General features: G+C 46.7%; 1 protein-coding gene across 1 annotated transcript in view; it reads right to left on the bottom strand.

The window, feature by feature from the left end:
* LOC119444305 (zinc transporter 7-like) overlaps window positions 1-13075 on the bottom strand; it is a 205626-nt gene that overhangs the window by 73625 nt on the left and 118926 nt on the right. The window contains exon 6 of the mRNA XM_049664531.1: window positions 2001-2088. Coding sequence (XP_049520488.1) covers window positions 2001-2088 — 88 coding nt within the window. The remainder of the gene's footprint in view (window positions 1-2000; window positions 2089-13075) is intronic.

The raw sequence follows: 13075 nt of genomic DNA, 5'->3' as shown, positions 1-13075 counted from the left end.
CAGTTACATTCTTGAGTTAAAGAGAAGGAAAACTCAAACAAAAACTAATTTTAAAGAACCCGACATTTCGGAACCCGGCCAGCTCCTTCTGCGGGGCTGAGATGGCGTGAGGCGTAGCAGTGCTCATATGCGTGTTTGGCGCTTTGACAGACGCGCATACACTTTTTGCACACACTGAGCGTAAACAGGGTGAAGTGTTCCCGACGAACGATTGATGTTACCCGGCGTCTTCTGGATGTGCCAGGATTCCAAAAGGAGCCGCGACCGGTGGTTGGTTTCTCTCTCCAAGACGACAGCGCCGTCGAGTCTAATCCGGTGATAAAAAAACTCGTGTCCTGCTACAGCACAGCGTTCTCTGTTTAGGTGGCAAAGGTCATTTGGTGGTGGATGATAAAGAAAGCCCGTGACTAACAGTCCGGTCGCATCAAAACGCAGCCCCTTCAAGCATGCTCCGCGGGAGTTGGTGAGCGCACTTTCTACATGACACATCAAGAACCAGTTATCGGCACTCTATATTTATGAACACCAAGGCGCCGCACTGTCATGGGCGCCACTAATTACTATATGGAACTTTATTTATTTAGTAATTATAATATTATGGTGTTTTACGTGCCAAAACCACAATCTGATTATGAGGCACGCCGTAGTGGGGACTCGAGAAATTTGGACCACCACCTTTAAAGTGCAGATTTCGCCCTCAACGAAATGTGGCCACCGTGGTCGGGATTCGATCCCACGACTTCGTGCTCAGCAACCCAACACCATAGCCACTGAGCCACCACGGCGGGTGTTTGGAACTTGTTTGAGAGGGCTGCTTTATGAGGCGCGCGCGCGGTTAGCTACGTGCTATTAATTTTTTTGCGGGCCTTCGTTATCAGCCGGAAAAAGATAAGAGGGCTAAAGGTACCTGGCTGTAAACATGCCCGCTTTAGGCTTGTGTCAATTTCTTTAAAAATTCTTACTGAACCACTGCATTTAGAGCTGGCATAAAGAAATGCTAATTGCGAATAATTGTTCGAATGAAATTGGGTGACATCAACAAAAAGACACGGGCCGCTGCCCTACTCGACTGTTAACGATATGCACTTGGTTTTCTTCGCGTAGAATGGCCAGTCTTTTAGATGCGAAGCATCTTATGCTCGGGGCTATGTCACTCCCTCCCTCCCTACCTCCCTCCATCCATCCAACCGCCGTGTGTCCACACCCCTACTGCGCATGCACATCCTCCACCCCCTCCTCTCCTCGTCTCATCTCATCTCCTCTCAGCATTCATGCGCATCCTCCTCTCCCTCCTCTCTTTGTCTCATCTCCTCTCCTCTCGGCATTCTTCCTCTCCTCTCCGACGCTCCTCTCCGGATTGCGCAACGAATGGCAACACCTGCGGCTCCGCGCGCGATAATGCGAAGCAGCTTAGGTTAGAGGCGCGACGTTAGGCGCCCCAGAGGCACCGGCATAAGTCACCAACGCCGCGCGCGTTCGGTGCGAACGCGGGCGAAACGCCGACGGCGTCGACAACAGTTCTGCGCATTGCTAGTGCTGCTGCTGCATGTACAATTTATACAGCTGATAAAACTACCTTGAGTCACCCCATGGCTGCTTCGCATACTACTCAGGGTTCCCCTACGGGAAGATGGTGTAATTTTTTTAAAGAGTGCGATGCATGATAACTGTTAGACCCTGTATTATACATATGAGTCCTAATTCTGCGGGGATTAAGAATTTTTGATCAGGGCAACTATAACATCTGCACTGTGTTCTAGTTATGTGTGCAGCCTCGGCGATCGTGTACGACAGGTTTTGTGCGTATGTGTGTTTTTTATCAAATAGCTTGGTAGACGCAATCATGAAGCTGGTTCAATCATGCGATATGCCATTTTGACGAAAAAAAATTGGACAATTTAATGCCTTGACTCTTTAACCAAGAGAAAATTTCCCATTATTCTGACACGGATATACCATCGCCTACGGTTATAATTTTAGAATGTAACTGAGTTACTTACTTCAATAGACTCGGACAGAATGAAAAAGGCAATGAAGAGTAGAAAGAGTCCATTGACGAATCCTGCAAGAACTTCCGCTCGGACGTACCTGCGTACAGAACACAAAGAAGCCCCAAGCATATTACGTATGCAAATGCTTACTGCCACAATGCGTGGATAAATTACAGGGTTACAAAGTGGCACAGTTAATCATTCAATTTGAATAAAGCATTGAACTTGATTATTACGGAACCGTTATCCCTGTCTTGCGCTACCTGAATCGAACTTCGCCTGCAAGTTTCCTATCTTCATCACCCCGCCTAGTTTTCGGCCGTCCTTGAATGTGCTTCCCTTTTCTTTGTATCCATTTTGTAACACTGATGCTCCACCCGTTATCCATCCTACGCATTACATGGCCGTCCCATGATAACATAACATTGCATTTCATAATACTAATACAGTAAATAAGGAACCAATAAAATACGTGTCAGAAACATCGTATGACTTTTACATTTCTTAAGAAAAAACACATAGACACCAGAAAAAATACACAGTACAAATGTAAGGCACACCATGAAAAGAACCAGGATAGAAAACACCGAAACATCAAAGAAGTAATATATCCGTACAATGTCGAATGTCGATTTTCTTTATATGTGTTTTGTATTGTACAAAGTACAATTAAGTCACAAATGTACAAACAAAATAGAAAGAAGAAGATCGCACAATAAGTGCATTTTCAATGCCTAATGGAATGAAATCATTTCATATTTACAAAAAGAAACTGCTGTTCTTTAACGAGAATGTTCTTATATGGCTGTATTTATTGAGAATTATTGGCAAATTGTATTGCAGCGTTTTTAAATGTGTAATTATTGCGAAATCTTTGAACAAGCCAGATATCAGTGCTTCTTGTGCATGAGGTAAAATCTCTGATAGTTAGACGTGCAGTATCTCGAATAAATCCTTTAAAAGAATCGGAACAGAAGTAAAACGACCGCAGAATGCGAAAGACGTACATGTTTTCAACTTTAATATTATTAAAATCACGACACGCAAGTTGCGTTGATGCGAAGTAATCTAGATTAGCTAGAAGCCTAGCTTATGACTTTCTTGTGTAATGTTTGAAGTTTCAATATGCTAGCTTTTGACGTGGTAGCCCACACCAAACTGGAATAATTTATGTGAGACAAGAATAGGACTTGGTATATTTGCTGTTTCACCTTCGTAGATTTAAATCTGCATTTCATAGCCGGTGAGTTGGCAAATTAACCATATCCACTTGGAATGAATTCTCAGGACTTCACAAGTTTCGAGATAATAATTTTCATAGTGTCCGACGAAATGCATTGACATTCCAGTCACTTCTCTTAAGAAAACGCTGTTTTCTGCATTGAAGCACAAAAGTGACTGGAACTCCACTGCATTTGGATGGACACATTGAAAATTAATATGATAAAACATGTGCAGTAGAGAGAATTCGTTCCAAGTGGTTTCGCCTTGCGAACTCACCGGCTATATTTCCTAGATTTAAATATGTTCCGTAAAATAATTAAATCAAAGGTTAGGTCTATATGTTATTCATTTAATCGGGCATTTTTATTTCTCGTAGAAGTAATGACCACCTCATAGAGTAATTTAGATCAAGCATGAGAATTGTGCTATCTGACACAGGGAATTTAAAAAAATATACACCTTCCGAATAAAAGCGTCGAATTTACGCGCGTCTATTGTGGACCGAATGAAGTTCACTCACTCACTCACCTCCAAAAAAAATGAACACCCTGAATATTCGAGCCCAAATAAATAAGATGCATCGCTTTTACCGGAGGTATTGCCAGTTACCCGAGTGTATTATCTACTCAATAAAAAAACTAAGAAAGGAGCTAATCAGCGAGATGCACAAGGCACAAAATGGATACTTGTCTAAGCTAGGTGAAAAAGTGAAAGAACATTCAAAGGTATGATAACATTGGCCAAAACGCGAGAGACTCTATGGCCGATGACCTAAATAGTGTGAACTACTGATCAATCGATGGAGCACAAGCAGAGGTATTTATTCGTCATTTTCAGCGTGAGTTTTCGGAGCTAGTTGTAGATTTCGCTCTTCGGAAAGTTGACCACGAGCATACTCCCATGACAGAAATACATTGCAGGGAGCGTTGTGTCCTCATGCTTTCGGAAAAGATTAAGGTTCACTCAATGTCTGCTCTAGATTACTGTCCTGATTGCATCTGTGATAGAGCGATTTCGATTACGCCCATTTTTATTGCTGTATAAAATGTCCTTTCAACAAGGCGTACTTGCTATTGATTGGAAAAGTGCTAATTTAATCCCTAGGCATAAGATCAGAAAAAAAATGAGGGCAGCTTGCAATAGTAGTGCAAGGATGAAGAAACAGCGTAGCTGGGGGTCGACCAAGCTTTACGAAGTTTAGCTAATTTTGGCTACGTACTACTAAGTTATACCACAGGCGATCGCAGACGTGGCAGCCGTGCCAATCTCGACATTCAAGAACTCTCGCTGAAATCGGCCGCTCGCGCTACCCATGGACTTGAAGGTTTGACGCTGGAAGTTACGCAAGACACGGTAGCCAGGATCACTTTCTCGGCGCTTGCGACCACTCAGACAAGAGCGTTCCCTGCAAAGGGTGAGGTACTCGGGATCTTCAGCGCTTAGCTGTCGCTTTGACGAAGATTCAGCAGGACGGTATTCCGGGGTTGATCGCAGCTGTTGCATTCGTTCACGAGAAGCGGTGTGACGGGCTTCCCGTCGAGCATCTTCGTCCTAGGGGGTTACGTTATCATTTGGCCGACTCATGTTTTTAGGCGGCGCAAACGATATTCTTGGCGCAGAGACACTATAGTCGGATACAACTTTAGAAGGCAGCGGCATTTCCTCCTCAAAGGCGGATGCACACGAGCCTTCACCAATAGGCGCGCACTTCAGGTGACGTCATGAGTCGGATGGCCGGGGTCCCCGCCGACGGAGAACATGCCTAACATGGCCGCCCTGGCTTAGAACTGGACCGAGTCGAGTCAGCTCCGTGCGTCTCCCTTCGTCAGAGTGAATTCGAATTGTTTGTGGTGATCTGTCATGCCGGAAATATTATTGTGAGCTGACGATGCACAATTTGTGCCGCGTGCGTTTGTTCTGAGCCGTGAGCCGGCGAAGAAAGATTGCAGCGAACATCGGTGACGCTGCGCTTCGTGTGGAAACAGGATCCCGCGGCGACATACCGCTGCAAACAAACATCGTGCGTGTTCGTTCAGTGGTGTTTTGTTTGTTCCTAAGTGAAGCTACGACGAGGAGAGTTCGCCAAAGTCTGGTACCTACTTTGAGCGGCGGGTGTGTTTGTGTACTGTGCCCCTGCGTTTCTCGTCGGACGTGGTGAAGTGATGGAGCAAAACCATTACCAGGATAAATCAGAAAAGCCTTCGCGGATGAAACCAACCTGCGAGTTTCTCAACAGAAAAGATTTGTGAGAGCAACCTCCAACGCAAATATTTGCTGCTGCCAGCTAAGCGCGCAAACGATCGATCGTTGGCAGCAGTGTGATAATATAGCCAAGCGTCTAGCGGCGTCGTTCGAGTGTTGTGTAGCACTGTCCGATTGATTGCTTTCCACTAGTGCAAACAATCAGTGACTAACACGCGCGGCTAGAGCGAATGTCGTTGGATTGTTAACGGTCAGGCGTTTAAAGCAGTGTTTGTTTCCTTAATGTCAGTCTCAATGCTAATATAAAATTATGACAGATACACTGCTGCCGTTACAAGGGAGCTTGGCATGAATTCGCGTCGCTGTGTGGCTTAGAACTCTCCGCTCAATGCACGCGCCAGCTGTAGAAAGTCTGCTATGACACAATCGCGCATAAGCTGTGCTGCCAGCGCTCGACTTGCTTTCCCACAACCCAGCTTTGCGCTTTGTCGTGATATGTCGCTACTAAAATATTCTTATGACAGTGAAGGTAACAGAGCCAATATGTACATTAAAAAAGTACGACAAAGTAGGCACAGCTGCTTGTGAACTGACTCCTGATAGTTCTACTCGCGTCTGCATTAAATGTCTGCGTGTTTTGTTTTGTGTTTGTGTATATTTGTTATTTTGCCCTTTTTGTATTTTCAATCTTAGTTTTCGCGCTCGCGGTTGGTTCATGTGTGTGAATATGTGAGTTCTTCCGTGCGTGTATGTATTTATTCCTATTTCTATCCCTTTATTTTGCATTTGTTCTTGAAAACATGCTGCAGCCACGTCTTTCTTTACAATTCCATTAACTCGTCTCATTCAAAACACCAAGTCCTGTGAATAGCAGGGCTGGCCTCTTCCATTACATTAAGAGCCATTCTCTCTTGTCTACCTTGCCTCCTCAGTCTGCCATCTTGCTTTATTTTCTCCTACTAAAGTGACCTTGCTTCTTGTGCTGTTGCCGCAACGTGATTAACCAACTTGCACCAAAGAAAGTTCTATCAGCTGTGACAACAGAAACATTGACAGATGCAAAATGTTAAAGCATCACGTGGCTTGCACAGTTATTTCGTCTCTTACCCATATTAATGTGTTTATGCATCAGTGCATACGGTAGCTTGCCAGAAGTGCACATGAAAGGTGCCATATTGTGAAACAGCACCTTGCTGTGTTGTTGCATTCAGTCTTAATAAACAGATGGTTTCGCTGCCCGTCACATGTGGTGGTACACATAGATAACAGTGTGCAGTGGGGTATCATTTCTTGTCTTGACGCTTTCATCATTACAAATGCAGTTTTCTAGTGAATGGGTCCAGCAAAGCAGTGCTGTGAGAGCTTTTGCAACTTTCACCATTTGTTACTTCACCAATATCACTGTCTCAATCTGTCCGTCACTTTGCCTACGGCTTGTAATGAACAAAGTGACTCACTAAACACGTTCAAACGTTGCTGAGCCTTTTTCCGGTACGTAAATATGACAAAACAATTCTAGCAAAGTTAAATCACGTTAATATTGTGCTTGCATCGCATTACTTGCTCGAGTCAGATGAATAAATGGAAAATTTGCTGTGACAACACTTCAATTTTCAGTGCACACTGCTAACGGAGCCATAAAGCGTGCTCCGACTTCTGCTATTTCCCTAGTAGGCGCGTCAAACTCGACGGTGGCTGCCTGAATGACCATTTTGGGCCTCACTAAGCTAATGATGTTTTATATTCGTTCTCTTATTCGCATTACTTGTGTGAGCCAGATAACAAAATAAACAATGCAACCACATGAATGTGCTTTGGCATGCAAGCTGCTGACAGTGGCTGTCAGTTTCGTGTTGTCTGCTGCTATTTCACCACCACTCGCTATGAGATGACTGTGATTTTCAGTGCAGACTGCTAACAGAACCATAAGCGTGCTCTGACTACTGCTATTTCCCTATGGGGCGTGTCAAACTCGACGGTGCTGCCTGAATGAGCATTTTGGGCCTCACTAAGCTAATGATGTCTTATATTTGTTCTCTTATTCGCATTACTTGTGTGAGCCAGATAACAAAATAAACAATGCAAGCACATGAATGTGCTTTGGCATGCAAGCTGCTGACAGTGGCTGTCTGTTCGTGTTTTCTGCTGCTATTTCACCACACTCGCTATGAGATGACTGTGATTTTCAGTGCAGACTGCTAACAGAACCATAAAGCGTGCTCTGACTACTGCTATTTCCTATGGGGCGTGTCAAACTCGACGGTGGCTGCCTGAATGAGCATTTTGGGCCTCACTAAGCTAATGATGTCTTATATTTGTTTCTCTTATTCGCATTACTTGTGTGAGCCAGTTAACAAAGTAAACAATGCAACCAACACGAATGTGCTTTGGCATTCAAGCTGCTGACAGTGGCTGTCAGTTTCGTGTTGTTTACTGCTATTTCACCAGCACTCGCTATGACATGACTGGTGATTTCCAGTGCAGACTACTTACAGAACCATAAAGCGTGCTCTGACTACTGCTATTAACTATGGGGCGCGTCAAATTCGACGGTGGCTTGCCGAATGAGCATTTTGAGGCCGCCAACGATAATCAGGGTTAACAGTGTTTCAATTCAGATATGCCAGCATTTAAATATGTTCTATGCCACTTCTAAAATCGAGCACAATGTGTGCAGGACGTTGCATGTAAGAATTGAGCTTCTATTACAAGAAGAATCGCCATAATGGAACTGCTTTATTATGTGAGACGTCACATAATGGATGGTGGTCTGTTTGCAAACCCACCGGCAAATTTAGTAGCCCTAATAAGGGCTGTTCTTTCGTTATAAGAAGCCTTTATGCTTCGTCGAGTGGCTCAATGCCAGACAGCTCGCAGTCGGAGTCGCTTTCTTCAGTGTCATCTTCACCCAGCTGGATGATGATGGGTTGAATGTGCTCACTCCCAGACGTGTCAAGTCTGAACTTTGCCTCCAAGTCCATCACATGCTGAATGCTCTTCCTCCAGTCTTCCGCCGTTACCTGCTTGATTTTCTCCCTCAAGATGATGTCGACCCTAGACAGCTTGAAGTCTCTGTTGTCCGCAGCGATGCCATTTTTGACATTGGCCCACACAAGCTAATGGGATTAAATTCGCAGTGGTACGGCGGGAGCGTGAGTACAATGCAACCGGCCCTTACAGCTGTGTGTCTACGATGTAGCTCAGAAAGCGCGACTTTACAGATGCCACCACTCAAGCAGCTGCTTCTTTATCATCCTTTCACCGTAGGTGATGTTCTTGCTTGTCAGCCACTCCTGTATCTTTTCCTTCTTCCAGGCCGTCGTCGGCAATTTCTCTTCTCGCCGGCTATGGTATGGTGCATTATCTAAAACAATGACGCTACCAGTTGGCCGCTTCTGCAGAACCTCATTGAACCAGCCCTCAAAGCGACTGGCCGTATATTCCTCGTGGCAGTCGCCTGTCTTTTGGCCTCGGAATACATCCAAGCAGCCGTTGACGAAACCATCCTCGCTGCCGATGTGCGTCACGATCAGGCGCTAAGCTTTCCCAGAAGGTTGTTTTAGACCCGTCGTCAGGCCATTTACTCGAGCGAACAGGCGTCCGCACTTCTGCACCACGGTGTCTGTCCACACGATCGACCGAGTGTGTCCCGCCGTCACCCATGTCTCGTCCAGGTAGAAGATCTTTTGGCCTTCCGCCCGGTAGCGCTCCATGTCACGGAAGTAGCGATTCCGCCAATCGGTTATGTCATCCCGGTCAATAACGCGAGTTTGCGGCTTCTGTTTTCGTGCTTGAAGCCGATCTCAGCAAGCAGGCGACGCACAGTACACCGCCTTAGTGATGGGAGTTCCATAGGCTCCGAGATCTCGGTAGTTTTTTCTCGACCGCCGGTATCTCGTTGCGGCGAAATAATCGTGCACACATGACTTCAGCGCGCACAACGTGAAGCTGTCAAACTTCGCACTGCGTCTTCTCTTCTCCGCATTGCGTTGGCGCTTTCGCGGGGGCGTCGTCAGTTTGCCACCCGAAAATGCGAAGCTTTAACTCCCCTCCCTCACCCGGAACAGAGTCCTTTCACTGACACCGAGCATGTCGGCGACAAACTTGCTCATGTACTCCATGCTGCGTTCAGGCTCCCTGTTACGCCAAAACGTGTAGCAGTGGAAGATCATGTTGCGTGAATCGCTGTTGAGGATGTGGCCGCTCTTGTTCTTGCCGAGGTTCCTTGGTGGTGTGGTCATCGAGGCGACACTAGGCTCGTTCGGCAACAAAGTATCGCGTTCCGATGTCACCTCACTGGGCTCAATGGCGGAAACTGGCACGGAATGCCGTGCGCGAACGTGCGCGAACTCACGAGATTGCAGGTTCTCAACGCAAAAAAGAAAAAAAAAGAATAATTAAAAAGTAAGCCTAACACATTAAAAAAATAGGCTTGTGTAAACACACAAAAATTATATATGAATTGCTGCTATTAAGTCAGCGGCTGCTTTGCCAGGTGCCGTCGACCTTGCTCCATAGCAGATGACGCACAGCGTTGTAGAAGGCACGGAGTTATTTTTCTCTCGCGATCCGGCATGTGCTGTAGCATTTCCATCATGACAGTTTTACCAAACCACTCGTCAAGATACAGAAATCTTATTTATACCGACAAATACGCGTTTAGAAGCAGTCACATTTTTTTAGCGGGACTATTTTTTAGTGGCGGAGGAATTGGCTGCTGCGTTTCGGTCAACTGGGCGGGGCCTCGCCTGTCTTCTAAAGTTGTACCCGACTACAGGCAATGTACCGCCGTCGCGGCATCACGGAACTTTATACGAAGGCCGCGAACGAAGCGGCGCGCACTGAGTCCGTCATGGCTCTCTTTTATTGCGATATCAATTATGTGGACACTCCAAGCGTATTTCTGCCGTCGTCGTCGACGTCGTCGTGAGGTTCATATAAAGGCCAACGCTGATGAAACCGTGAACGCGCGCCATGCGCTGTGTGGGCGTATGGAAGCGTGCGCAGGTGAGCCGGCCACCGCAACTTAATCTCGCGCCCGCGAGAGAGGAAGGCGGTCGGAAACGCACGGTCTTCGTTCGCTCGCGGGGCACGGAGAGGTGGCGACGGAGAGGGTGGCAGTGCGGGGAGGGGGGGAGTGCGTTCGGCTCTTGCGGCTGCTGCTGATGACGGAGCTGCCGCGCAGGCAGCATACCTTGAAAGCGATCTGCTATGTGGCCGAAGTGTGTGCCCACTGGGGCCTCATCTGCAAAGCGATCTGCGATGGGTACAAAGTGCCCGCGCCGAGTGCCGTTAGCTTCGTACTGTGCTTTCGACGTTCGTGTTGAAGCGAGACGAAAGACAGCGCGAAGGTCAATTTACCCGCTGCTGCTGGCGCGCTTTATCACTCAAGCGTTTTGACGAGTGTCCGCGGTCATCGAGCGAGATGTGTCCATGTTTATCTGTGCACGCGTGACATCGTGCTTGTTTATTTAGTTAGTAAGAGAATATTTACAACTTTATACGGCCAATAAAACTACTATCCCTACTTCGTAAGCTGTCTACCAATTTCCTATCGCAATTGATGCTTCGCCTTTCGGGCGAAACTGCGACTTTTTTTTCTTCGCCTACACGGCTTTGGAAGCTTGGCGATGTACCGGAAGCGGTGGTGCAGCGTGACGCGGCCGGGCGCAGACATGCCAGGTGGTTGCTAGGCGACCCATAGTGATGTCAGCTATGCGCAGCGTGGCGCACCTAGGAGAAGCGATGCGGAAGTCTGAGCGGTGACTTCACGACACTGTGCGAAGCTCCGCGCAGCCAGTGCAGCTGTGCCAAGTGGTTGCTAGGCAACGCAGTGACGACATAGCTCTCGGGAGTATCTGCGAACGATTGTAGCTGAACCTCGACTTAAACAGCTACGGTTAAAAACTAGATGCTTTGGATTAGGGGACGCAAGAGGCTGCGTACGCAAGCGGCTTGCGTTCCTACCTCAGCTCTGTATTAAGGTCGAACGATAGGCCCATTTCCTTATGCTAGTATCTTCTAAAATACTAGAGAATGTAATTAACACTTATCTAACAGCTTGATTTATTTGTCCAACGGAGCGATTTCAGAGCTAAATGTTGGCCGCCGGGACACACAACGGGTTAAATTTACGCTGACAAGGCCATTTATTAGCTTCAGTAGGCAAATTGCTTGCATATCTGTATATTTTCACTTGACATTGGATTCTGTTTCACATACTCTACTATTGCAAAAGCTCTCCTTTCGTAATATTCCCAGTAAAGTCTTCATGTGTATTTATGCCTACCTTCTGGACAGACGGCTGCCTGTGGTCCTTCGAGGTAGATTACCGGCCGTTTGTCCAAGCCTTGTCTATGTAGGGGGGGGGGTGCAAACAGGTTGAGTGGTGCGTCTCAAATTCTAGCCCGGTCATTGCTTCGCATTGCGCGGTATAATGCGGCCGTGCGCGGCCTCTCTTGGGGTAGTCTGCGGTGAGTTACAGGTTACGCGTGCGAGATGGCTTGTGGTTTCGTGTGTGCTGTGTTCATGGTGCCTAGTATTGAGAATCACTCATTCATAAGTATCGCAGACGCCTGAAAGCTAGAGTCAGCATGACGTGAATGATCCTCGGTTGAGCCCCTCGTCATAGCGCAAGCGTCCTGACAGCGAATGTCCGTGACCCCTGAATGAGATTTCTTCTTGTTTGCCTGTACGTACGCGACATCATGCTTATTAATTTAGTTAGCAGGCGAATGTTTACTGCCACCTATACGGCCGATAAAACTACTAATCTTATTCAATCTAGCTGTCTAATGCTTAGAAAAAAACATACTGCTGTATCTTACCAAAGCAGACAATCACGAGAGGCTATCGACATGAAACACAGCAAAATTTCAACTAAAGTTTATTCCGTCAGTGTCGTCAATGTAAGGAGTTGCTCAGACGTGCAGGATGAAGCAACACGCATATAAGAAAAATGTCCGACGATTACCGTACGGACTAATGCGAAATTTGAGCGTTCCTGTTTAGGGGTTTTCATTTCGCGATATCATGAGGCAACCAAATTGAGGCCGATATCCCCACGCCGACTGGGAGTGGGCCAGTGCCGTCAACGCCTTCGCAGAGGGAGGGGCAGTAAGGCCGAACGAAGAGGAACGCGCGAGCAGTGGCACGAGCGCGTTCCTGCGGTTACGCCGAGTGACGCCGACGCTCAACCCAGGAACGGGCGCCTAAAGGCCAAACAAAACGTACGCGTGCCGGCGCGCCTCATGTTTGCAGCGCCTCGAGAGGAATGGAGGTTTCAGCCTACAGGACCCGCGCCCACATGGCTCATTGTTTCCATATACACCGTGTTTCATTTTAGCTGCTCCAAATTTTTGAAAATTGCCTGTGGCAGATAGCACATATCTAATTCTTGGTCTAAACTACTCGATGAGATGGCCATTACTTCCACGAGAAGTCAAAACGCCTAATTGAATGATGAACATAATTGCGCTAATTACCTTTTATTTAAATATTTTCCTTTTACCTTTTAAATAAATATTTTTAAATAGTTATCTTTCAATCTACGAATTATAGCCACTGAGTTCGCAAGGCGTATCCACTTGGGACGAGTTCTCAGGACTGTACCAGTTTCGAGATATTAATTTTCAAAGCGTCCGACGAATGCATGGGCG

The sequence above is a fragment of the Dermacentor silvarum genome, chromosome 3, assembly GCF_013339745.2.
Source record: "Dermacentor silvarum isolate Dsil-2018 chromosome 3, BIME_Dsil_1.4, whole genome shotgun sequence".
Taxonomy (NCBI): Eukaryota; Metazoa; Arthropoda; class Arachnida; order Ixodida; family Ixodidae; genus Dermacentor; species Dermacentor silvarum.
Note: the sequence above shows the minus strand (reverse complement) of the source record. Positions and strands in the feature narration are given on the sequence as shown.